This window comes from Lonchura striata, chromosome 1 (genome assembly GCF_050655825.1).
Source record: "Lonchura striata isolate lonStrDom1 chromosome 1, ASM5065582v1, whole genome shotgun sequence".
In the NCBI taxonomy this organism is placed as follows: Eukaryota; Metazoa; Chordata; class Aves; order Passeriformes; family Estrildidae; genus Lonchura; species Lonchura striata.
Window position 1 is genome coordinate 95404117 of NC_140703.1, and position 27585 is coordinate 95431701.

At 35.6% G+C, this 27585-nt stretch overlaps 1 protein-coding gene across 7 annotated transcripts in view; it reads right to left on the reverse strand.

Annotated features, from left to right (window-relative positions):
* MYO16 (myosin XVI) overlaps positions 1-27585 on the reverse strand; it is a 356937-nt gene that overhangs the window by 194343 nt on the left and 135009 nt on the right. For all 7 annotated transcript variants that reach the window (XM_031503852.3, XM_021545590.4, XM_021545595.4 and 4 more), the window contains exons 5-7: positions 19345-19453; positions 6157-6281; positions 2211-2336 (exon numbers count right to left, since the gene is read on the reverse strand). In XM_031503852.3, coding sequence (XP_031359712.3) covers positions 2211-2336; positions 6157-6281; positions 19345-19453 — 360 coding nt within the window. The remainder of the gene's footprint in view (positions 1-2210; positions 2337-6156; positions 6282-19344; positions 19454-27585) is intronic.

Genomic DNA, 27585 nt, shown 5'->3' on the forward strand with positions numbered 1-27585 from the left:
TTAATTGCTTTTTCAGGGAACATTAAGATTTTTGGCTAAAAAATAACCATTTCCTCATAAATGTATTTTACTTTAAAAGAGACTATCCCATTCATATCTTGTCTAAGGTTATTTCCTTTCTGCCAAATTACTTTTACCCAAAATAGGAACAATGCTCATATTAGTCTATTATTGAATACTCAAAATGGAATTATAAATATGGTATGCATGTGAATTCATTCTAAGGCTAAATAATATTTCAAAATTATCATCATAAGAAAATAAATTTTAAAAACACCCTGATAATGTAGTTACCAGAAAGAAGTAGAAGATAAGTAATAAATCCCTTTAATAAAGGAATTTAAATTATTTACTTTTTTCTTACAAAACAGAATCATACAAAAGCTGTATTTATCTGTTTAATAATATTGAGAAATTGTATATAATTAATAAGATATTTCTAAACTTTGTTATTTACTAACACTACAAAATGAAAATATTTAGTCTGTATTTAGCTAATTTTAGTGAAGAAGAGTACAATGTCCCTTCATGGTTTTTGTCTGTGTGTACCCATGCTGGTTGTATAGAGACTAGAGCAGCTGGTCCCTTACTCCTCACTGAAAACTCCTGAAATAGTAAGAATTAACACTATTGTCATCTGGGACATAAGGGAGATGCAATCCAACAAAAGTGCCAACAAAAAGGATCGTTTAAAAAATAGCAATCTGGGCTCTTAGAATTCTTCAATAGGAAAGACATTTTTTCCATTAACCATTGTCAACTACAAACTTTACATGTACAGGCCCATTTCTTCACAACAAAAAGAGTATTTCAAGTCATCCAGAGTTAGTGGTGCATGCATGTGCATGCTACACATATAAAAGGAAAGGTAAGTCCTTTCCCAGCCCTTTCAAGTGATTTCTTCCAAGTCCTCTTCAATTAAACTCAGGTTAATCTTTACAATAGAAGAAATGGACAGCTGCAGTACAACGACCACATTGTGGCAGTACAATGCCCTAACCTGTAAGCCATCCTAAAATGTGAGAATAAGAAGCTCAAGGCTGCACCACTGCTATCCCTTACTTCTGAGTAAGAGCTTTCCTGCCTGCTGAAGTCTGAACACAGAGTGAGTGCAGAGGGATCAGTCAGAGCAGTAGAACTGTAGCAGAATTACAGAACAGCATAGGTTAAGATAGGATGAGAAAATTAAATCTACAGTAAATTGAAAAGACCCCCGATACCTCACTGGCTAACAAAATGTTGGTTCAGTATATCTCCATCTGAAATTTTTCTCTGTAAATTTACATTACCTGAAGTTGTTGAGGATAAACTTCAGGCCATATATACACATATATAAAACTCAATTACTTATTCTGTTATGAAAATATGCAGATCTTTGACACTCTATAAAAGAGCAGACACAGAGTCTCTCAGTAGGAGAAATCTATTACCCAGCAGGACAAACTCATCTAAATAAACACATCTACTTTTAGTATTTTACTATAATTTTGGTACATTTTTGCTGTTTTCTTGTTGTAAAGTGTATTATTTATTCTCTGAAGTCTGTGCTAAAATGTATCAGAGATTTTTAGCAGGGTGAGTGGTGATTTGTATGCCCTAAGGTGGGTAGAGAGCTGTGGAGAACTGTCCTAAAGTAGTCAAACTGTAACAAAGACTCACTGAACATATCTAGAGAGACTGAGGATGAAGGAGAACTGAAAAGGTAAGAAAACTAAAAACTGGAAAAGTATTAAGAGGGACAAGTCATGTTTAGGAGTGGCCTCTAAATCCCAAACCCAGGACACACTTCCACACCTCAGAGACTAGAAAACTGAACACAGCTGCTAGATGAATCCTGGAAATCTATTCACAGAAATACACACAGCAAAATTCTAAATAAACTTCGATATTAGATTGTAAAAAAAAAAAAACCAACAAAAAAAAAAAAAAAACAAAACAAAAAAACAAACAAAGGGTTTATTTTGTCTTCCTTTCACATGTAAGCAAACCTAGTTTTTGCTGTAGACAAACTGCTGCTGGTGGTAGATTGAGCTGTATTGGGTTAATACATTTACAAGGCTCATTCTCTGTTATTTGAGATGCCAATCTGTACTAGAGGGATGAGAAAGTTTTTTTCATTAAAGTAGAATAGTCTCCCAGACTTGAAAGCATTTGCTATTGCTACAGAAGACTATAAAAGAAAGAAAAGCAGGTGAAAAATCATGCCTTACCTGTCCATACTTTGCAGCCAAGTGTAGGGGTGTCCAGTACTGATTATCCACTACATTGAGGTCAGCCCCATGATCTAGTATCAGACATGCAACATTCTTGTATCCATTAGCACAGGCCACATGCAGCTGCAATATAAAGGTTAATTTTTGCATATGTTAATAGTTTAAAGAACTCATCCATGGTGTAGTACTTCGTATCTTTACTACATCACAGTTACAGCAACCACAAAATGTAAATGTGATTACTACAGGCAAGAAAACTGCTGCAAAACCTTTTTGAGCATTTCTAAAAAAGATACACCTGAAAAAAATAATTCTAGCTTTTTGTGAGCTATTAAACAATTTAGTCTATCACTTTTCATATATAGGTTCAAGACAACATGTTTCAAACTCATTCAAAGACTTCATTAACTAAGGTAGAATCAAAGATTTCAACAGAGCTTGGGCTCTCTTTGAGCCTAGAACTTTCTTTTGTATCAGTTCAAATATCCCAGATTTAAGCTGACACTACTCCAAAATGAATTTATTAGCACATAATCAAACTAAGCACATTGACACTGCAGCACAAAATTAGTGACAAAAAATACTTTTTTGATTTTGAACCACAAAGATTTTATTTTCTATACTTGCATTGCTTCCCTAAATACTTAATTATATTAATTTATAATTATTTAAAGAATTTTTGGTTGATTTTCTGTATCTCTAAACTTCATTTAAGAGTCAAAGTCAAACAGAAGGAGGGTGAAAAATGCAGTAACAGAATGAGAGAAACTCAGGTCAACAGTAACCTCAGGAGGTCAAGTAGTGTAACTTCCTGCTAAAACAGGGATAACTCCAAAGGTAGCTGTGTTTGCTCAGGGCTTGTCATTCTGAGTAACAAATACTGTAAGAGTGATAAAGTATGAAAACTGTAATGACAAGTAAAGAAAAACCAAATTTAAAATATCTTTATTAATGGCTGATTTGAGGAGCTAGACATTATCTTTTGCAATGTATTATTATTTAAGGCTCTGTATATGTTTGGCATTTATATCAGCAATCAATTCCACTCTATGTTATTTATAAGATGATATTTTTTAATATAAAAAACCTATGTGTAGTTTTATTTAAAAGAAACATGAAGTGTGTAAAATAAATATAAAAACAATATAATACCAAACAGGTCTTGTGAACAGAGAAAAAGGGAAAGACATAATAAGGCAATAAAATTATTTTCTCTCGTAATAATCTAGTAGAAGAATAAAATGTAATAAGGAACCCTATATCAGGGAAAAAATGTAATTTGCAGGTTTTGATGAAAATTGTTTCTTATATGTGATGAAGGTCTGTTGAAGCATGTATTTCATATCATGAGATCGATCCAGGTTATGGTTTAATGGTCTTTACTTTTTCATTGTCCTCTGCTATGATTTAAATCATTCCCTTCGCTTCTGGGAACAAGGGGGACAAGGCCTGAATTTGGAATTTGGCAAAATATAACTGATCATCCCCAGCCAGAAGAACTTAATACTCACACTGGTCAGTAAGAATAGGGCACAGGAATATTGCAGAAATTGAGAAGTCAGATTATATTTGGTCCCTGTGTCCCCAAACAGCACAGCCCCACTGCATGATTTTTTTCTCCCCGAAGCATTGTTAGCAGAAGATATTCTTTTTCTGGTGATTGAAATGGATGGATAACGGCAATAAAAATGTCTCGCAATAAACCTACTACTACAACTATGGAGTTCCAAAGTCACTGTAAGAATAGGAGACACTAAAATGAGAATTCAGGATATAATTTCCCTTACCTGCTATTTCTGGTTCAGCTGCAACACAGAGCATGCATAAAGTTTTTACTATGAATATGATTGATACAGTGGGAAGAAATACAGTCAACTCATCAAAAATCTTCCCCTGTAAAGGGTGCACAACTCTCCTGGGGGCAGAACTTTGATTCTGCATGCTATGATTTCCAATGTAGAAAACCCTGAAATTTTTCCTGTAATTTGACATAGCTTTATAGTGGAGGGAGGGTGTGTTTTAACAGAAAAAGCTACATTTTCAATTCAGACATCAACTTGACAAGTGCTATTTTCAAGCAGTGAAAAAGCCCCTAGGAAATATTTTATGGATGGAATCTTTCAAAGAAAAATTATTAGAGGAGAATATAGCAGAAAAAATTCTGTGTCTGTTGGTATTGCTTGTGCACAAATGTAGGTGTTATGAGTCAATGATAATGTGTGTATTTATATATTTAAAACAACAATTTCTTGCTTGATTCATATTAACTAACACATGTGTTTATATATATATATATGTATATATATATATATATATATATATATATATACATATCCTGTCAAGAGATAACAAAATTGGTTTGAGACTTAAAACAGATATACTTGTCTTTTTTGTACAGATAAATGTAGAGGAACAAAACATTATTCCAAGAACCCTCTGATGTCCATACAGCTATCACAGACTGGCTGACTCAACACCCATGAATAATGAGACAATTGTTTAAAAAATACTGAATTTTCCACCAGTTTGTCAAACAAAAATTTCACATAATAGAAATCTCAAAGAAAATCAAAATCACCTACTTTGTATCTATATCTTTAAAAAATCAGATCTCAGCATAAAAACTGTTCATGCAAAGAGTATCCCTTTTGTCAACCTTCTGCTAAGAAAATAGCAAAAACTCCAAAGTATCTACAATGTTCTTCTCCTAGTATTTTCAGTTCTGTTAAACGTATTTCAGAAATGTATTTCAACTGTTCCAGCTAACTATAGGAAAGTTTTTATATAGTAAGTTCATAACTCAGTATAACTCAGACAATTCTGACTAAAATAGCAGTAGAAGTACAATAGCTATGTGATTTAGGAGCTTAGATAAAAGAAGGTAAATTAATGATTTTATGAAATAAATTAAAACTTGTGCTGTTTATTCCCACCCCTTCCCTGCTGTCCTCCTGTTTTTAAATACAGTTAACTGCCTTGGGGTTGTCACCCCAAAAGTCACAGAATTCTGTTTCTGCAGAGAGCCAGTGGCAGGATTCAATCCAAGTACTGAGGCTGATCACTTTTTCAGTTATAGCTTAAACACTCCCCACATATTAAAATATGGAATAATTGAGTATATTAATTCAGTATCAGGCAATGTAATTCAATGCAAATGCAGAAATGATAGCAATAATTATTAGTGTTCTAATTATATTTGTACACTATTTGCAGAAAAAAACCCAAGGGGCTTTTCAAAATGTATTAAATATATTAAGGCTGCTTATTTACCATTTATTGACTGAATGATTGATTGATTGATTGATTGATTGATTGATAATGATGTGGAAGATTTTATATGCAAAGGGAACATTCCACAGACATGCTATGAAAATACACATGAAATTAGAATTATTTGACAGCTGAAGAAATTGAAGTCCTGACAAAACAAATGGATAGAAGATCTAATTGCAGAAAAAAAAGTATAATAAAACCCAATGACTATAAATAACATGCAAATTTGTCAGCAGAAGTACTTTTCCACGTGTCTGGTGAATGCTTCAATACACTGAATCAAGATTGGATTGCTACAGGAAACAGTGTTTTAGTAGGGCTCAGCTAGAAGATATGAACCAAAACCAGGGATCATTGAGTGAAGCTTCAGCCCCTCTCTCACACAGAATGTCAGAGACCACATGTATCTCCTACAGCTTTAAACTATGGCATTAATATTTTTGCTATCAAATTTTATGTTGCATATTTGTTGGCCAGGAGAAAACAAGTTGTCATTGAGATGTTGCACTACCCTATTTTAAAATCTATATTATGCATAGAATTTACATACATCTGTTCTCAAAACAACAGGTAGAACCAAACCCTTCCTAAGAAAACTGCCTTGCAAGCATGCTGAACTTGTGGCACCACATGCATATTCCCAGGGTGATGATTACATGTTGCCACTCACCAGGGTAACTCCTTCCTCATTCTTTTGATTCACACTCCCTCCACTTGAGATGAGCTGTCGGACGTCTGTAAGCATTGTCATAGCTCTCTGAATCTTCATTTGGCGTAAGGAATTCAGCTCTACACCTGGAAAAAGAAAAGGATAAATCCTTCTGCTATTTTATTCGTCAATAAAGAGCAGATATGTGATTTTGTGTTCTGGGATTTTAAAAGCTTAATCAACATGTAAATAGAATTTAGTATATATTTTTGAGTGTTTACTTACCTACAGTTATCAGAAAGTCTATGCCTACCTTTATCAGTGGATACATAGATGATTTAAGTCAATGAGCAATATCCAATAAACCACCCTGATCTCCCACTGACTGCAAGAGCAATTGCAGGTAAAGCAGCTGAAATATCATGAAACCCACTGGGAGTGTGAAATAGTTGTGATTGGGAAAATAATTTAAAAATCTAAGGAAGCCACTCGAGTGTTTGGGACTTACTTAATTTTATTGTTGTTTCATTCTTTCAGCCCTGCAAATACATCACAGTATCCAGACCAGTCCCTCAAATTTGGTGGGTGAACTGCTTGAGAGATTGTGAAGTCAAGCAAATGACATTAAAATTCAACACTTTTTTATGTGTCTGGGTTATTTTTAACTGGGATTAGTTCTCCAGTTGAGCCAAGACCACTTCAGGGTCCCATAAACCAAGAGGGAATGTGGTGTGGCAGTAGGAACAAATAGAAGGGGATGAGAGGAATGAAGGGTATGGGATTGCTTGTGTCAGCATTGCTGCTGAAACAATTGTCAAAGAACAGTATGAAAAAGAAGATAAGCAAGGCAGTTTATAATCAAAATAAAGCATAGTATCCAGTCTGACGAGGTTTAAAATAAGAACCAGGATACAACAAAAGTATAAAGTGATTAAATTAGCAACTAGATTGATAGGAATAAATAACCTACTGGGTGCTTCATTCTTCTGCTTCTAGTTTCATGATATTATTTAAATGTATATATAGAAAATGAAATTTGAGTATAAAAATTCTATTCTGGCCATGGCATAGCAAAAAGATCATATGAAGAAATGATTTTTTGTTTCTCTTCTGCATTTGTCACTGAGTTGAAAACTGACAAACTATAAATTAATTTAATCAATATATATTTAAAAATGTTTTACCTTCAAAAGTTCTTGAAGTTCTTTACATTACCAAAACAATTTTAGCATATTTAAGGGTAAATCATATTTTGAGTTTCTTATTTTTAATCTGCCCTGTATAAATGGGTACACATTTATACCCTTGTATAAATGGGTGCGGTGCACAATATGTAGTTCACCAAATAATTCAGTTTTTTTCCAACATACTGCTTTATGTTCTGTTGCCTGCAACACTTGTAAGAGTTTCAGCTCTGAAGTGAAATGTTCAGTGTGAGCACTTTCTTCCTATTCTCTTCTTTTTAGACCTTTCACCTAAATGATACTAAAGAACACCAAATATAAAACACAAATACAAATATGATACGGATAAAATTATGGTTTTTTGTATCTGGATCCACCCTGTAATATTTCATGTGAATGTAATTTAGACAAACAGATACACATACACATACTTGGGTGGAAATTATTTTACTACCTCTTTGTCTGAGAATACCTCAAACACGCAAAACTGAAAACTAAGTTCACAATCCACAGATTAGAAATACAGTTTCTGCTTTTCCCAAGAAGAAAAAATGAAAAATAATAAAAAAACCCTGAGAGTGAAATACAGTTATTATGAGTTTGTTTCCTTCATAATTTTTAACATAAATTACAGTAATGCCTACACATTGAGGGCAGAGGTCAGCTGAGTCCACTCAGCCTTTTCTAGCAATTTATACTGACTTACACCCAACATAGTCAGAGAATTAACATATCAGTACATTGCTATATTAACAGTGAAATATTGATCCTTACTCCCTGTAAATTACCTTTTATAGTTCCTTAGTGTGACTTATTGGGACCACAAAAAACCTAGCCATTGAAAAATTAACTCTGCTCAAATTTAAGAGGAAATAAAGAAAAGCATTCAGTTGCATTAATTGCTGCTAATAATTATTTTCTATCATAAATGTAATGAAAGCCATGAGCTCAGAGAAAACACATTAAACCATGCCACAGAGCAACAAAAGTCACAGTCTGTGTGAATCTGAAACCTATTCAAGACAGGTTTACTGGCTTCAGACTAATTGTGGAATAAATGAATGATACATATTTCACTAAACAAACAGAAGTAAATCAGCACAGCAAGAGGGGTACCAAAGCAGCATGGTTCCACAGACTTCAATTTTAAATATCCAGAGTAGGTTTGAAAATGCTACAGAAACAATAGAATTTCCCGTTCTCTACCTTTACAAAAAAAAAAAAATAATGAAAACATGCAAAAATAATCTAAATTTCAGTCTTAGAAGCACAGTTTTGAATTCCAAGAACCCAAGAGCTATTAGGCTTCAAGCAAAGATTTCTCTGGTGGGAGCTGAGAAGTAGATTTATCAAGCATGTAATGTATCTTTCTGTGAAGCTCGACCAAGGAGGCCTTGTCAATAAGTGCTTTCCTTTAATCAAGTTCATAATTCTGGGGAGTTCACTCTCCCTCCCCAGAGTGTGATACTTTCCAGGAATTTAGATTAAACAAAAAAAATGCTACTTATACAGTAAATAACTCACTGCCTGAATCAAAGAGTGACCTTCACGTTGCTTTCCAAAGGGGAAATGCGGTTTAGATATTCAGCTGAAGTGGGACAACAGCCAGCATGAATAAAAAGAGGAAGAAAAACACATTGGCATCTACTATGGGAACATATCCATATTTCAAAAACTAGAAAGCAAAAAAAAAAAAAAAAAAAAGGCATATGATGCAAAAACCACTCCAAATACCCTGTAAAATCAGAAGAGCTACATGGTCACAAATTCTACAGGAGATAAGATGAAGAAGGAACAGTGAAAACATCAGTGACCCTGCAGGGCACACATTTGGTGATGAGTATCAGCACTGATGTCAGGCAGGAGCATAACCTAAAAGCTACAAAATAAATTACCTCTCACTGTTTAAGAAAAACACCTGACAAGGTCATTTTATGTGCTTTGGCTGTCTCACCTTCCCTGGCATATCATTATAGAAGTGTCAACCAAAAGGAATAGAAAAACCTCAGATAAATAATGCAAAAGTAACTTTCCAAAAGTTTCAGTGATAAAGAAGTACAAGGCAAACAGAACTGAGGGTTGCTATTAAACACATTTTCCTCACAAATGTCCAGTACAAAGAAGTGTGCAAGGGGAACACCCATTCCTGGGACCAGTACAGAGGAAAACCTGAAGCCCTCTGGCAAACACCCACTGCACACACCCCCGGCAGCTGCTCTTGCTGTAGCATGCAGGAGGTCTCATTCTCCAATGGGCTTAACATTCTTAAGGAGAGGTATCAACAACAGTATTGAAAAGTATCAACAACAGCATCTTGTCTTGCAAACACGAATGTACATTAAAAACTTGCAATGGCTTTGAGAAGCTGATCTCTCTTCTCATACTTGAGTTTTCTCTCATTTTTATCTATATATCTGCCCTTCCTGCACAGAGCTGTAGATACATCAAGGCTCTTCACCCCATGTATGATGAGCCTCTCTTACCCTTCTATAATTCAGGGGATATCACAGTTTAGAATTTGTATTTTTCTTCTGTGTGGCATAGAATAGGATAGGCATGTTAAAAAAAAAATTAATCACAGCAAAATTCTTTAAATAGTAATTTTAATTCTTTGAAATATCTGGATGTATTTATTATTTTATTTGCTTAACGTTTTAGAGAGACTTTTTTGGCTGCTTAGTAGATATCTTTGTAAAAAACATTATTTTTGTGAGATTGAATTGTTCAACAGCCCTTGTGCGTATCACTTGGCATTACGTAAATCTGCTTTTCAAAGGTCAGCATATAAACAGATACATGCTAACAACATTTACTATGTGAGAAGGGAAGCCAATATTTTCAGATTCTGCAAAAAAATATATACTTATAAAACTACTGAGGTCTATAGCTCTAATTCACTGCAGCAGTACTGACTGGATGTTGCTGGAGGGTTTTGCCTGTCTGCCTTTAACGATATCATTACATATGTTTAGTGAAGCATCATTAGTTTCATAGACTGGCTTGGGTTGGAAGAAGCCTTTAAGATGATCTAGTTCAATCACCCTGCTGTGGGCAGAGACACCTTTCACTAGGCCACGTTGCTCAGAGTCCCATCCAACCTGGCCTTGAGCACTCCCATGGATGGGGCATCCACATTACCAAGCTTCTCTTGGCAACCTGTTCTGTGCCTCACCATCCTCACAGTAAGGAATTTCTCCCTAACATCTAATCTAAACCTACTCTCTTCCAGTTTAAAACTATTATTGCTGCCCATGTAAGCAGTCTCTGTCCATCTTTCCTATAGGCTCCCCTCAGGTACTGCAAGGCTGCAACTACGTCTGCAAACCCTCCTCTTTTCCCAGCTGAACAAGCACAATTCTCTCACCTTTTCCTCATAGGAGAGATTCTCTAACCCTCTAATTATCTTGGTGGCCTCCTCTTTACTTGCTTCAACAGCTCCATGTCCTTGCTGTGCTGGGGACCCAAGATGCTGCTGGATGCAGCACTGCAGGTGGGGTCTCACCAGAGTGGAGCAGTGGGGCAGAACCTCCTCCCCTGACCTGCTACCCACGCTGCTTTGGATGCAGTCCAAGGCACAGTTGGCTTCCTGGGCTGGTTAGGTTTATCTGCTTCTAGTATGAATATGCTCTCAGAAGTGAAGTTCCTACCTCCTCCTCATGTGGATATCAGAGTGACAATTCTCCCACTCTAGTGAACATACTTTTATTCCTTTCTCTTCTACAACAAGGACATTGATGATCCTTTCAGCTAAAATTAGTTAAATGAACTGTCTCTTAACTCGCATGAAAACAAAAATAATTTTTGTAATTTATTTCAAAAAGCTGGCACAATTTCAAGGCTTTATATTAATGCATTCATTTGTGGATATGTATTGCATGTTTATTATTCTATTTGTTATAGTAATACTTGAATACAGAAGCAAAATAATTATATCACTGTCTCCAGATACTTGTGGTAAATATCATGTCTGAAATTAGATCATCACAGATGGTATTTCAACACTACAGATTTTACTGCAAGGTTTTAGTATGTTATAGTTAACATTTTTTTGTAAGAGAGAAGTAAAAGCAGGCAACCCAAGACATGTAAGGGAGGCAGGAGCTGAGGGTGAACACAGGCCAGGCAGGTCACCATCCTTGCTGACCAGGACACAGTCCCACAACACCCAAAAAAGAAAATTGAGCAGGTCTGGTGATGGGAATCAGGGATAACAGAAGTTCTGTGATTGCCAGAAAAGCCTTCAGTGATAAATCCGGGTAAATAAGATGAAGCAAGGTTTGGGGTCAGTAAGAATCATGGCTGGGCACAGGACTCCCTGAAGCAAGGACCTGAGACTAAATGTGGCTCCAGAGACAAAGGATGGGTGAAAGATCATGACAATGCTGCTCCCAGCCTTGACTCTCAGCTTAGCTCCTTCCCACCTGACAGCTCCCAGGTCACGAGGCCACCACAGCTGGCCTTGAGCTCAGGCAGCCAAGCCCCTGGGAGGAGGGCTGGAGGAGAGGTCACAGGGCCTGTGGATGCACTGTGGGCACTGACATCTTTTTCCATCTAGATTAAGTTTATAGTTTTAGAAATTCTATAAAAAAGTGATAATGATGGTAATGAAATAGATTATTTCTTGATAAGTTGTTTAAAAAGGATACTGAAAGGGCATCCCTAGTTTCTGATGTTCTTCACAACCTTTTTTCAAATCTTAGCAAAGGCTGTTTTCCTTCTAGCATCTCTTCATAACTAGATCATAAACTACTGGCTATAATTTTAAATGCTCATTTCACTGTCAAAAATTTGCACAGTGAATTTAAGGGTTTTCCCTTTGATAGAATCTTATGGGTGACATGCTGGAAGCACAAAAATATTAAGGAGAATCTAAGATTTCAAATCCCCCCAAGAACTATAAAAAATTAAAAATTAAGATAGCTTATTCACATTTACATTAGAAAACACAAAGGCAAATGAAAAAAAAAGGAAAATGACCATTCTCAGCTATGACATTTTCCAATGTGCCACATTTTCCATGTGCTTCATTTTTTGAAAGGACCTACAGAAACATTTCATTTATTCCTTTGTTCTCACTGAAAACACTAACACCTAAATCCTACTATCAATTAATCAGGCTTTCTTCAGAAAACAAATATTTTTGTGTGTGATAATCATATGAGTAGGTAGTTCCCAATCAACAAGAATCAAAGGGAAAAAACTTTGAGCCACCCTGAGGCTGTTTTGTTTTGATTGCCTATTTTTCTGTCAACCTACTGCATCAATATTGTTGAAAGAAAATGTGTAAACATAAATCAAAATCATGGTGCATATGGTTCTAAACCAGAAAATATATTAGGGAATTTAGTTTTAGCCGAAGCTTGCTGATCTTTAGTGCTAAAAATCTTAATGTGTTGGCATTTTAGTCAGTTCTTATTGCAGTATATTAGCAATAATTCCTTAATGTCTGTGAAATAGTTTGAAATATTAAAGTCTAGAAAAGTATTTTTCTGAAATAACATTGATTTATATCCCTTTATTTTCTTTACTGTACTAAAGAAACTCTAAGGGTTTTTGTCCCCTCATTGTATTACTAGATCCATTTAAGGGCTTATGTACCACAACCTCAATACTAAAAAATTTTAGTGTACACATTCATTCTTTTTGACCACCAACAAATAATCCCAATGCAAAATGCACACAACTAGGATCTTCATTTTGATCTTTTTCTCACAACAAGTGCCAGAGTATTGGGAAACACACAAGGAGAGGTACTGTCCAGGTGTTGGCAGCTGTGGGGCTGTTAGGGACGGGTTGTGTGGAGAGGGGCAGGGGCTGTCCTATCAGCTCTAGCAGACCCTTAGCAGGACACAGCTGAGCCTGGCAGACAAGTGTGACCCGTGGCAAAGCAGATAGACACTCCTAAAGGAGCTCCATACCTGGAAAAAAAGCCCAGAATGGAGCAGAGAAGAAGTGTGAAAAAGAAAAGGGGCAGAGACAGAGACAGCCATGTACCAACTCCACCACTTCCATGTGCTGCCTGTGATGGTAGAAGAGTATGGAGTGAAGAAGTGAAGCCTGAAAAGTGTTGTTCTGATTTTTGTCTTTCTGTTTCTCACTACCTGAGCCTATTCCAGTTGACAAATTCCACCAAGTTGAACGTTTAGCCTGTGACAGTAACTGGTAAGCAATCTTGCTGTCCTTGTCAGGAAAGGAATGGGTAAGCAGCTTTGTGGGAGATTTTAGTGCAACCACACTAAATTTTATGGATAACTTCAAATTAAATTACAGTTTAAATCAAAAATATTTTTTGGTATATCTTCCTATCACATTCTAGATTACTGTAAAGTGTCAGGTTTGCGGTAAATTTTTCCTTAATCCCTGCCCACTACTTTTCTAAATTAGATTTTTCTGCACATGTCATATGTTCCCATATGTTGTTAACTGTTGGCTTCAGGGAAATTCTCCTTATTGTAGTAATTGACAAGTTGGCTATTTCTGGCTAATGTTAAAAGCTGTCTTCTGTGTAGGATTCTCTACTAACATTTAGCTTCTTTTTTTTTTTTTTTAATTCTACCAACTGCTGCAAGGCAGAAAAATAAATTTATTTATTCTATTTTGCAGCTAAAGACTAAGGCTTAGTTCCTTTGCTAGTAGAATTTAACAAACAATGGTCTTTATTTGCAAAATCTGCACAATATTTTAACTGATTTAAACCATACAAAGCCACTTAAATAGATAGGGCTTGCACATGATTTTTTTTGCTTTATATGCAGTTTTCTGAGACACCTGAATATGATCCTTTTAATACTCAGGGAACAAAACAGACCCATTATTCCCCCAGCTTGGAATATCATAATAGATTTTGCTTAAGTACATGAAATCTCTGTTACCGTCAAAGGTCAATAACCTTTAACTGGCTATTTTAAGTTCATTTGCCCCCACAGAAAGTGAATAATATTGTGTAAAATACTTTGCAGAAAAGCAATACCCAGTTTTTCTCTTGTACCTGTGTCACAGTAGAAAAAGGAATACTATCCACACCTTTGAGTAAATCTGTTATTTAAATATAGTCAATCTTCAAAAAAATAAAATCACAACAGATGGTTTTCTTTTGCTTAAGTAATTATCTGCTACTGCATGAAACTCTCACTACACAACAGACAAGAAAGACATTAAATTTGCTTTGAGAGCCGTGTGGTATGTAGACAGTTCTTTAAAAAGAAAAGTAAATGTCCAAATATTCTTTTCTCAGATTCAACAACAAGGCTGATGTACTTGGAGTGCACAGTTATACTACTGTAAACTGAAGCCTGAGACCTTTGAGGACAAAGGAGAATATTTTTTCAGAAATTAATTACAGTCAATGTGTCACCTCCTATGACTTGGCAAATACAGAACCATTTTTAGTTCATAGCTGAGTCATGCAATCCACTATACAACTAAATACCAAGTAATGAAATGAACAAAAATGTTGCATTCTTCAAATTATTAAATATTTAAAACAGACTAATGGAAAAGGAGGAAGCAAGGAACATATACCATAATCAGAGTTTCACTGACACAGTTGTACAATAGAACATTCTGTCTCCAAAACCAGACAATACCCTGGCAGTCATTTAATGTTTGATTGTTTTAAAATGCCATTAACTACTCAAAAGATTTGCCTTAAAATATAAAGCTGTTATTAACCAAAACAAAGGTTATGGAAGGTGCTGGGTGGGCTTTCTTGGTGATTTAAATGATCACTCAGGTTTAGAATAAAGCAGGACAAATAGTGAAACAACTATCACCTTTTTACATTATGTCCTAGGGTGACTTTTTATAGTGCTGGTATCCCTAATTGTCTGTTCTGATTACCCTGGATATTAAGTTCTGCACCTTAAGACTGGTTCCAAGAGAGAAGGAGAGGAAAAGAAGCGTGGAGTTTATCAGAAACTGCACTTGTGCACCCACATCTTTGTCCTGGACTGTGCTGCCTGCAGTGGGAAGTTGGAGAGAGCTCTCCTTGCTCTTAGTTTTTAGTTAGCTGAGGCAGAGAAGTTCCCTGGACTGTGGTTTCTCTTTTTCTTGAAACTGATTGGCCCTGCTTGACTGAAAACCCAGAAGAATACTGGGAGCTCACACCTGTGACCCACCAGGGCACAGAACATGGAATTTTCCAGCACAGGAGGGACAGATAAGAGACTCAGTGAGCTGAGCTACACCCGATGACAAGGACTTTCTGAATTTGCCATCTCTTCAGAACAGCAAGAGGTTTCATTGTTTAATATTACTCATTTTATATGCTTCTGAATACTTTTCTTCTTAAAAAAACAGGGTTTTTTTCCATTTTTATCCAATGAAATCTTTTCCCAAACCAGGTGGGGGAGGGGCTGCTTGAATCTGCTTTCTAGAGGGACCCCTTTAGAAGTTTTCTCCCAAATTTACCCTAAAGCAGGACACATTATTATTTTCATAATAATGAAGTGCACCGCAACTCCACAATGAAGAGACACTTTCTGAAAGCAAACAGTGAATGGATATGAAGTTGAAGGTGTAAGAGGCAACAAAGAAAATTTCAAATGAAAAGAAATTACATAAAGATGGGTTGCACTGGAATGGGAGCCTGGAGAGAAGTAGAATCTCCAGTCCCACCTGGCTTACTCTCAGGTGGCCTTGTCTCGGCAAATGTTGAAACCTTAAATAAGTCATTACTTTCTTTTCATAGCAAAACAGGAACACCAGTAACATGGAAAACCAATGACATCTTGGCACAGAGCAAATTCAACAGCTTTTACTGGTGTTTTCCTGTAGATGGTCAAATTAATAATCCTTCTGTTCTCTACAGTCAGCATTTCCTAGTACTGCACTGTTGGTGATAAGAGTATAGACTACTGGGTAGGCACCTACACACAGACCTGTAAATTTAAATACCCTAAAAGTCAACCTACACAGCAGACTTCTATGTCTCAGCTGGCCATTCTGGGCTCCCTCCATAGCACATAGAAAGAAGCATGCAGTTCAGATCCTAATTCACATGCCTCATTACAGATGCCTAGTTTCAAAGCATCTCTTCTGCTTTAAAAAGGGTTTGCTATAGAGTAGTTACCAGACATGAGAATTTAGATAACTCAGTCCAAATAGAGTCCTTGAGCTCATGAGTCCACTAGGCTTCTGAATGCCCCTTGGACATAATCTAATATGATACAGTTAAGTTGTTTCCCATACTTTCCTAAACATAAAGCAGGTTACTGTATTTTCCCTTCCATCTTCAATTAGAGATATTTTAAATTAAGCTTACAATATGCCAGAATTATTACTGAGCAGAAACAATGCTCTTAAATATACCAGGGATGTGTACCTCGAATTGTGTTCTCTTAGGTAACTGAAGTCTGCTAATTTCTTTCTTCAGTCAATAAGTACTTTCAGCATACAATTTAACATTACTTATATAATATAACAGCATAGAAAGCTAATTTCTGTACAGGAAAAGAGAATATTTTAATGAAATAGTAATAATTTCATTAGAATTCAGTAATAAAATCTCCACAAAACATCCTCATATGTAATATTCCATAACAGAAAAGTATATATGGAAGCTTTCTGGCAGTTTCTAGATGATTACAATATTTTGTACTTGTGGTACTCCTGTTGCCCTAACATATCATTTACAAGCAAAACTCATAGAACTAACTCCAGTTTTAAAATATATAAATCATTAAAGGCATCCAAGGCTATTGTTATCACTTATGGCTCCAGGCCTTCCACAGAGTAAATTAAGTTACTTCAAACAATGAAGAGTAGTTCAGTCACTAAGATCTGTAGTGAAATTAAACAGATACAGTGAACTACCACAGCAGTAAAATCTGTAAGAAGTTATATACACACTAGAGTTCTAAGAACTCTGATGTTTCCAATTAACAATGTTTTCTGTGGCTTCAAAGCTACTTGTTCCAATCTTACTTTGTTTCATCAGTAAATTGATAGCTTCTGATTTTCTCATTAGCTAAGCTATAAGGCACCTAATTGTTCTTTTCTCCGTGATCTCTGCAATTAGAGGCAATGATTATAGTATAGTCTATTCTACACACAAATCTCTTCTTAATACTGTATCTCTTCTTAATATGCACAACTGAATGGAGAATTAAAACATGAAAATTAAATGAAAATATTTTATGAATGCAGGGAAGTTCAGAGAATAGAGAAACAGTCCTTATACGTAGTATTTAAAGGCTGATACTATGGGTGTGTGTTTCTTAACACTACAGGCCTAAAATGGTATTTACTACAGGATCAGCTATTATTGTATAAGGAGGCTTGGTCCTGACATGCTCTGTGTTGAGATATTCATATGCAGGTGTGCATGGGAATTGCTGCCACGAGGAAAACTTCACCAAAACAATCCACAGAGAAACACTGAGGCTAGGAAATTCAAAGTAATTCATACTTACTCATACAGTTTATTTTCTATCCAGAATCTCCTTCTCAGGTATTATTAAACTTGGTAGGTTATACAAATATTTCATAGGTACTAGCAAGTGAAAAATAAGGATACTTTGAGCTGTCTATTGTTACAAGAATAATTCTAGCAAACCAAGCAAAGCTGATCAGAATTTTGACACTGATCACCCAAAGACCAGGTTTTCATGCACTACTGCAGCTAATGGGTAGAACTGATCAATCTTAACAATCTAACCCTAGAATTTGTCAACTTCAGTTTTTATTAGTCAGCAGAAAGAGTCCTGGAAGTCAGTTCTCCTCATCTAGCCAGGTTAGAACTAGATTAAACAATGCATGCATTTCCTCTTTCCCTATATTGACCGAAAAGTCTGCATTATTAACTTAAGCTTATCTACCTAAAGTTAGTAGAGGTAGATGTCAACCTCAAAATATTTACATTTTTTAATTTGGTAACTTCCAATATTCAGAGAAACACTGTTTAATTAGGAATAATGCCTCTCCTATCTACTGTAAAAGAGATCCCACTATAAGCAGACTACATCTTGTATGCTACAGGAATTTTGCATGTTACCTGTTAAACAGGAGTCAAAGTAGTTGGAACATTTAGACAAATATCTGTGTTTTTCAAGGCAACAAGGTTTTTAGAACCAAATAGCTGCTTTTCCATTAGAAAAATGAAAAACCAGAGCTGTGAAGGTACTGCTACACACTGAGGAAACAAAATTATAAAACATGCAAAACACTGGATGTGTGCAGTATAGGACCTGAAACTGTGATTTCCTTGACACTTTGCTTAAGGGTTCATTAACAGAATATAATTTAACTTACTTTATGTTAAAAAAAAATATTTATATGGAGTCAATGTTGAAAATATTATTTTTTACATTATTACTCATTATATTTGCTTAATGCCTTTTCCTCAGTGTTAACATGAGCTACATACAATGTTAAGACAACCTCTCATAGTCAAAGGCAATGTTAGAAATCTCACTCCAGAACTCTTATCTAAGTTTGGAACTGTTGAGCAACAAACTTAGTTTTTCAATACAAGTCCTGTCATCTACAACATATTAAACATAATTCATAATAGAAATCTTGCTACAGTATTTTCACAGTTAAAAAAACCCTAAACCAATACTAGTATTTCTGAATGATGAATAAAGTATCATTCAGAATGCATTTTCATTCAAATTATTTGAAAAGATTTATTTATTTAGCAGTCTGTCACTCGGAAGAAATATTCTCTGGAACTGTGATGGGAAAATGAAACAAAATGTGAAACCTAGTCCTTGAATAGTTGAATTAGTTGTTTTAAAAGTTTCTGTATTGCTGCAGTTTCTCTACTTTGAATTTACATTCTAACATCTCCCCACAAAAGGTCAAAAGCAGTTTTGACAATGACGACTGCCATTAACCTTTTTTAGTTGTTCCAATTTAAGCACACTGAAAACATGAGTGGTAGCAAATCATCTTCCTCCCCTTCATCCCCAAACTGATATAGTTCAATTGGCTTTGGTGTGACTTCCATCAGCTCAATACACATCCTTATTATTTTTATGACATGTTCAATAAAAGCATTCCAAAAGCTGAAGAGCTGACTTACCATTTTCTTCCAAGTACATCAGAAGGATGCTGCTAGATTCAGTCCCTTCTACAGCATAATCAAGTGCAATATTTCCATTAACATCTTGCAGAAGCACATTTGCTCCAGCCTACAGACAAGAATTAAAAGCATTTTAGGTTTTTGTACTGAAATCTCAAAACACGACTGGGGTTCTTACACGATCCTATTCAAAAACATTTCAAAGCTTGAGTTCTTAGACAGCAGGCTGATTATAACCTGAAACAAATCCAAACATACAAAAAGGCAAAGGCAAAATGAAGGACTCATGAATGGCAAAAGGGCTGTCTTTGTTTGAGACAGCTGGCATTGTTGCCACACTAGCTGTCCAGTCTGGCTTTGCAACACAGATGTCTGGGTTGCTCATCGGTGAGTTTTGGAACCACCACCATTTGCAGCACAACACTTTAAAGTCAGCTGCCACTGACTACAGTCTGCCTTAAAATACTCCAGCAGTAACCAGCTGTGGTCAAAATGGCCAGCAGCATGGACACGGCTGTAGAAGGGATGGGCAGACAGCTGGTCTGGGGAACCCTGTCAGCTGGCCTGACCTCCTGAGGCCTCATCCATCAATCCAACCTCAAAGTGAACCATCCATTGCTAAATAAAATTGCCATTTGTCACCAACTGGAGACAATGAAAATGAGTTGATTATTTCAACTGTAATCTTTAAAGAAGCCAGGCTGAAATTTCTCTAAGTTTCATTCAAAATTCAATATAAATGACTGACAAGTAAGAACAGCCCTTGGGGTTGAGGACTAGTGAAATGAGCAGATTCATGAGAAGCTTGAAAAGAAACCACCAGCATGATGGTATTTTCTATATTAAAGATTATTAATGTAAGAATTTATAGGAAAATATTTTTTTTTTAGTAAGAAAGCTCTTATCTTTGAAAATATCATAAATGTCTGGTGGACATAGACGCTTACATTACTAGTGTTACATTAGTAGAAGTTACATTACTAGTGAATTGTCATGTAACATTAATTTAAAATTTCTCTCTATGACTTTAATGGCAAGGAATTATGAAATAAGTGTGACTTCAGGTAAATTTAATTACTTTTCTTAATAGCTTGTATGATAAAGAGTTTAGCTAATAAAAATGAGAAGTGCCAAGGACTGCTTTTCTTAAAACCACAGCAGCAGAGGTCAAATGCGATATGAAATTATTAATAGAAGACATGACTGCTTTTTTCAGGAATTTTCACTGTAAGTATTGTATCAAATAAAAGCTTGTAATAGGCTCAGGTCTGGCTCAGCTTGTAATATGACACAAAAAATAAGCAAGTTCATATAAGCTTTATGTTATCAAACTTGAACTGTTTGTCTGAGGTGATCTGAGTTTCCAGGGGACAGACAGGCATCAAAAAAATATCTCACCTGTCTCAAACATCTCTTACATCCTATTAGACCATATCCTATTCAGCAAAATAATCTGTCCTCCTACAAAACACACTACTTTCTTCTATTCTTATCTTGTTGCACTGATTGTAAGGGGAACCCAGAGAGCAAATTTAGATTAGATGTATTTCTTATGAATTTTTAAATGAAATTAGATGAGAGTATTTGACTCTCATGCTTAGTGAAAAGGAATGGAAGGAGACTTACAAGTGTAAAATCTTACATTCACTACAGTTCTATGAAAATAAATTTCTACTATCTGTTCTGCTAGATAAAATAAAAAAGATGGTAGGAAATCAAATAAAGGGTGAATTTGAGGATCATGGTATCTTTAGGGAATGGTTTAACAACTTTTATTGCACTTGTTCCACTATTAGAAAGTATGATTTTTGCTTTGCTTTCTACTCACTGACCTATGAGAGTTTGCTGGTGAAGGCAGAATTACAAAAGCAAAACAATTTCCTATCTCATTACTTTGCATATAAAAGAACCCTGCAAAGTCTTGCAGGTATCTATTCTTCATTGCACGTAGATAATCTCCATGTAATGCCAAAAGATCATTTTCTTCTTTGTTAAGTTAAGAAACCAAAATACCTTTGTTATATCAAATTCAGGAAAAGTAGGATAATGACTTTGGTCAGAAGCCCACTTTTAATTCATTTCTAAGATGTAATATCACAGAAGGAAAGATACAATACGGAATTACTCATCTCCAAGTAATTTTTATTGGGTATTTCTATATTAATTTCTTGAGAAATGTTTGAAATGTTCCCAATTTATCTTATGGGTTTAATAATAGGCATTTTTAATATGGTGTATCATCCCTGCCTCCCAGCTCTGCACCATCTGTGAACTTACTGAGGGTGTGCTCTCACTGCCCACATCAGGAATAAAGACCTTGAACAGGACTAGACCACCACTAATCAGGTCTACACCACTAGCATATTTTTTAGTGTATAAATGGGAGCTAATTTAGAATAGTGCAGAGAATACTGCTTTTGCTTTACAGGATGCCATAGGAGCTGAACTGTTCCTCCTCAATTAATCTTGGGAAGAAAATGGGGAAAGAACCAAAAAGTCTAAGCACTACTGGAAGTTTTGATTTGCAAGAATTTACAATAACTAGCAACTGCATGATATCATCACATGTGAACAGACCTCTTCAGTGCTCTGCCCCTAAAGAAGCTACCCATTACCCCTTGGGACAGGCACCCAAGTAAAAATGCAGTCACAAACTCCTAAGGCTATGTTGCTGCAGCTGTATCCACTGGATCAATGTCCAAATTCCACTGGGAAGCTAAAAGTTGAGTTTAGTCCACATTCTACAGTTAGGAAGCCTAATTAGTGATACTGTTAAGTCAGAAGCAATCAATAAACAATCAATCTCTCAACCTTTTATTTTTTTAAATAAATAACTGATTCTAAAACTCAATTTATCATGCACAGGGGCAAATTTTTCATTAAGTATTTATTTTTTTAGAAAGTCTTAAAACTTTCTTCTCTACTATTTATTATCTGCCCAATATTCCTTCTACTCTTTCTTATTTCCAGTGTTGTGATACAACTTATGATTCCCAAATGAAAAATATATCTACCTACCATCACTGAAAAAAAAAAAACCAAAAAAAAAAAAAAAAACAAGGGCCCAGGTATCTCCCTTCTGAGGAATGTATCCTTATTGAAAGATTTTAAATTATTTATTTATTTCTGTATCTTTGAAATCCACAATATTTTTTGTATTGACAGTCTAACTTTATCAGGATAGGTGAAAACCATATGAAAAGCTGTGAGCTTAGACCTTCTCCAGCAATCTCCAGTATTCAGGGACAGAGTTCTAACCACTGGGTTGCATGTCCAGAAATTCAATGCCATCACAACAATGTGGACAGGAGCCTAATCTGATTTAGGCATTGTTTGAGGACTCCTAATTTACCAAGGTTCTCCAAGGACTTGGGAGAGGTTTGGCCATCTCTCTGCCTAGATACTACCTCTTGCTTACCTTCCCAGCTAGGATGTCTCAGGTTTTGCACCCAGACAATGTTATGCTCAGAAGGGTTTCCTGCTGGAACTGCTTTCTGAATGAGATCCAGCATCAGTCCTCTTTAGGTGGAAATCAGGCAGACTCCTGAAAGTCTGACTATGATTCACTGAAATTCTTGAAATCCTTTCTTTTGTTGCATACCCTTAAATTATTCTCTCAAACCTGTGGGCCATGCAGGTTATTTAAATATTTGAAATAACTAAGTAATTTAGCTTTATTAATATAGTAGAAAGTCCCAGGTGCATTATAAAATATTTTTAATACAGAAATGATGACCCAGTAATTGCCTCTGTCACCTAGGATTGCCACCATTGCCTTCTTGAGGTTTTATGAAGGCAGTCAGAAATACAGTAGACCCTGAGGAATATGTGAATATGTGTGGATATTAAAAAAATAAAAAGAGGAAAAAAATAAAAAAAGAGGCAGAAAAAAAATTATACACTTGTTGCTATGGAAAGAAAAACCCAAAATTTTTTCCTACTACGAGGCTCCTGCACAGTTCTTACAATGGTTCAATTGTTCAATTGGTACAACATGCTAGCTGTGTGCAAACTGTGCAGTCACCTGTCATCCCCATAACAAAACCTGACTTTTTTATGCCTACTTATATTATTATATTAGCAATCTATTTTTATTCAATTCCACATATTCCATATGTATACACTTATACACATGCAAATGTATAAACATTTGCATACTATTCTCTCATCTATAAAAAATGTTCTATATAAAGTTCTATTTGTTTAAGAATAAGGAAACATACAGGAAGTCCTACATGCTCATGGCTCCATGATGCTAGGCAATCTTGCTCTCTAACCTCGATGGCTTGCATAAATTTTCATTTAAGATACCAAATCCCACAAATCTAGCTGGTTCCTCTTTGTGGTTCCTATTAGACTTGTTTGAATATAATTCATTAACAAAGCAAAAGAAATGAAGTTGCTCTACACAGTGCTGTGGTTTAGGTCATTAGCACTGGATACCACTTTACACAAACTCACAGTGCTGAACAGATGAGGAGCAATTCTCAAGGCAAAGCTAAAAAAAAAAAAAAAAAAAGCTAAAGACTTCACCACATTAGGAAACCACAGACAAAGAAATAAAAGATTAAGTGAGATTGAGCAGCTGCTCTCAGTTCAAAAGCATGTCTTCCTTCCAACTCATCTCAACAACAGACTTTCTGCAGGCAGAAAATGATTTCACAGAAATCACAATAGAGCTACTAGAAGAGCTGGGGGGAAAAGTGATTACAATTACAGATCCTCCACTGACAGCTCCCCTACCTGCTGCCATCATAACTGAGTTTTGCCTGCTTAGTAAGAAGAAAACTGACAGACATGAGCTGAGTATCCTCTTTTGTATTCTCTTTATGTGCACAAAACAGTCTAGAAAATAACACTGACTGCAGACTTAATACTTTAATTTTAAATTTTTTCCACATAAACCTTTAAGGAAGACCTTTCCCCGTGACGCCATCAATTCTTCAGATATTTGGGAGATAGATAACCAATATCTACACACCCCAGTGTAAATAAAAGATTCCTGCTCCAGAACAAAACTGTCAAAAGAAGCCCATGAAAAGGGCTGATTCAGGACTAGAAGTCTACCATGAAGGATACCTATTTCTAAATATTTACTTTTACTCCTCCACCCCCAGGCTTGACAAAGAAAGGAAAAGAAAAACATTTATAAGCCATCTACAAAGATAATGGAAGTTCAGTACAGCCCATGGCAAACAGTAGAGTCACCTCAAAGCTGCTCTAGCTGCAGTTTTAGCTTTATTGACCCTTAATGTAACTTGCCAAAAGAAAAGGGTTAAAAAAAGACAACATACTTCCCTTTTGGAAGACAAGAGTGTGTCTGATGGAAAATCATACTCCAAATAGGGATATCTACTGCACAGCTAACCCTATCACCCTCCTTCCTTCCATACATCTTGAAGAAAAGCATGGAAGTGGAAATTTCACCTATACAAAAGCAATCCTTTCACCTATACAAAAGCAAAAGCGTGTCTGTAGGGGACACGCCTGATATTTTATTAAATGGGAATTTCAGTAACTCCAGACTGATGACTTGAGCTTCAAAATATTATGTTTTACAAATAATAAACTACATCTCCTCTTGGGCAGTTAAGTTACTTGCAGTTAGTTAAGTTCCACATCAAAACACCACCATCCCTCAACCATAATGGATGCCATAATTTTTTCCAAAATAAAAAGTTGTTATCAATAAATTCTTATGTATTGAAACCTGAACTCCTAAAAGTATTGAAGAAATTCAAACAGGGGCTTCATTAAGAGAGAGTTTCTAAACTGAAAATTTTTCTTCCTTTCTTTACAAAGTCTCTTAGTAAAATAGCAAGGACCCAAACTCCATATCTATACATATAAGTTCAGAACTAAAATCTATGGATCACAAATCAAAGCAACAACTGTTAGGTATACTAACAAATGTTTCATGCATGCCTTACATGGGCTTCTATAGCTTTAGAGAAAATGCAGGGAACAAATCCTCCTGCTCACTGGATTTCCTCCATAGTAGGGCATCATGTTAAGGTGTACTCATGAAAACAAATTCTCCCTCAATACAAATAGAAAATCTTCTCACTTCCTTTAACTTGCAGAGGGCACAGCTCTGCAAACTGGGCTGGCCCAGTGCAGCATTTACAGGACTCCTTCCATAACCCTGAATCAATGGTTACCTGCAGCGGGAGTTTCCACCTCTCACACAGGAAAGGCTGCAATATTACTGTATGCAATATTTGCTCTATTTCAGGGCTTTCAGCTCTGTAAGAGTTCCTGCTGTCTATAAACCCATGCCTGTCACATTACCAAAACGATTCTTTCACACGGAGTAGGAACTGTCTGCCATCTGGATGAGCTTAACTTGTGATATAATAAAGGTCTGAATTCATTTTCAGCATGCCTGATCCCACCCACATCATAAAAACACAAACACAAAGCTCAATCCCTTATGTCTGTGACAACAGAGCCTACAGAATCAAAGCTGAATTCAGAGCATTATAAGTGCCCTCCACGCATATAAAATAAACTGAACAGGATAAAACATGTTTCCAAAAAAAGCACTTTCAATAAATCAGGAGATAATGCAGTGCTGAAAATGTTATGCCAATATTTTCACATAATTGTGAAAATAGATGCATTTCTGTTAATATAAATTTATGTAATGCCACTGTTAATCACTTATTTCCATTATACATACATGCTAAACCAGTCAAGCAATGATCATATAAATGCAGTTTGCTATTCACACGTCCTTTTGTAAGTAAAGTATTTCAGTTGTTCTGTGGATAAAAGTTTTTTAATTCATGGCTCTTCTGGGTTCCTTGTTGCAAAAATGGGCACCAAAATCTGAATATGCAACTTAACTGCTCATGAAAACAAATTTCCTTTCTTGTTACAGTCTAGAAATTAAGATTTATAGATGCATGCCAGTGTGTATAAAGGGCATCATAGTATTCCAAAGGTCCCAGACATGTATCACTGTGACATGCTGGGTGAAAAAGGATAAGAGTACGTGCCAATAAAGAGTCTGTTCATAAAAAAACATCAGATAGTTGTATATATATATAGGACCACCAATGCCTACAAAAATCCCCAATTGTATTTGAAAATGCACAGCTTGGTTGTAGAATTACTTCACAAAATAGTAAAGAAATATCATACTTTAAAATCAAAGTTCTACAACCATTTTGGCAATCATTTAGTTCATGAATAAAGCATTTTCCTCCTTAAACTAAGAGAATGTAGGCAATGACAGTTCAGAGAAAAGATTTTCAGTAGAGTTAAAAAAAAAAAAAAGGCTGTCATGGCACATATTACAGATTGCTTGACAGGCATAGTCTGTTTGACTAATGCATGCAGAAGATAAAAGAATTAGCACTGATGACTGAAAACGAAAGACCAACATTTTCCCATCTGTTTGTGCACCATGGGGACTTAAATTCCGCTCATCAGCTGGATGGCATGAAAAAGGCAGAGAAAATCCCACTCAGTTCCAGTATTGAACACTTCTGAAAACACTCAAAGTGTAACGTTTGCAACTGCATCTTTCAAAATAAAATGCAACTAAGAACACAATTATGAAATAAAAAGTTAAAACCTACTTACAGAAGCAGTCAAATAAAAAGTAATGTATAGTTCTCAAGCTACCACTATTTCCATGCCCTAGAACTACAATATTCATGAAGACTGGGGAGCATTCTATTAATTCTAAAGTCATACAGATTTGTACTTGGATCTTAATCAGACAGCAAGTTGTCTTTTATGGTGGTTCTTCAAATTGTGAATCCTAGTATAGACCACAAAGGTTTCTCAGATTTTAAGGTCCTAATTTCTAAATATAGTCTGATTTCCTTGACTTAGCTTTGCCTCAAGAAATTATTTTTATTTTCTCTCTTCTCCCTCACAAATATCTGGAAACACTGAAAATCATCTAGCTAGTTTGACTAGAAAATGGAAGAACATAATTATTTTTGTTGTATCCATTTCTGTTTTTTATCTTCCATGCTTCATTCTGAAGTTTTTCAACAGCTTCAACTGATTATTCTTAATGTCATGAAAATCAGTACCTCAAATGCATGACTGAATTTTGCCATACAATTTGAACAGTAATTGCCTCAGCCTCAGTGTGTCTTCATATGTAATCACTGCTGGTTTTATTACAGTGAGGAAACAAGCCTTAACAACAACAATTTTACTCTTGTTTTTATTGGCTAGATGTGCATTCAGGCATGAGAAATTTTAGTTTGGCCACAGTGT